Here is a 539-nt window from a genome sequence, read left to right as displayed (position 1 = left end):
ACATAGACAGACAGACAGATAGGTAGATAGATAGATAGATAGATAGAGAGAGAGAGAGAGAGAGAGAGAGAGAGAGAGAGAGAAAGAGAGAGAGTGAGAAAGAGAGAGAGAGAAGCATTAAGAAGTGTACATGTTCGTGTGTCCAGCCAGCCAAGTCAAGTCACCAGCGTCTGAACACCTGCGCCCAATTGTCTCATTCTATGGTCAACACTTGTCTCAATTGGTCCTTATTTAGTTAAAATCGGTCACCGTCCTTCTAATTTGATCTACATTGATCATAATTAAATGCCATTGGTCACAACTGATTTATACCAATCCGCCTTGGTGATGGTCAGCACTGCTCTTAATTGACTGCTGTTGGTCAGTGGTAGTCTTTGGTTTCTGTTGGTCAACATAACTTCCGGTTGGTGTCTACTGGACAACACTACAAACATCGCGTCCAGCGAACTCGTTACATCGGCGATCGGGTCTGCAAATGAGAATCAGAGAAATGGTTAAAATATACGGTAGTGGGGGTTATGGCGGCGGTGGTGGTGGTG

General features: G+C 44.5%; 1 protein-coding gene across 1 annotated transcript in view; it reads right to left on the bottom strand.

Moving 5' to 3' along the window:
- Positions 1-35: 35 nt before the first annotated feature.
- Positions 36-539, bottom strand: part of LOC128251150 (hemocyanin G-type, units Oda to Odg-like) — a 14,930-nt gene continuing 14,426 nt past the window's right edge. Inside the window, exon 7 of the mRNA XM_052977622.1 lies at positions 36-469. Within this exon, the coding sequence (XP_052833582.1) occupies positions 412-469 (58 nt within the window). The 3' untranslated portion in view covers positions 36-411. The remainder of the gene's footprint in view (positions 470-539) is intronic.

The sequence above is a fragment of the Octopus bimaculoides genome, chromosome 28, assembly GCF_001194135.2.
Source record: "Octopus bimaculoides isolate UCB-OBI-ISO-001 chromosome 28, ASM119413v2, whole genome shotgun sequence".
Classification (NCBI taxonomy): domain Eukaryota; kingdom Metazoa; phylum Mollusca; class Cephalopoda; order Octopoda; family Octopodidae; genus Octopus; species Octopus bimaculoides.
Note: the sequence above shows the minus strand (reverse complement) of the source record. Positions and strands in the feature narration are given on the sequence as shown.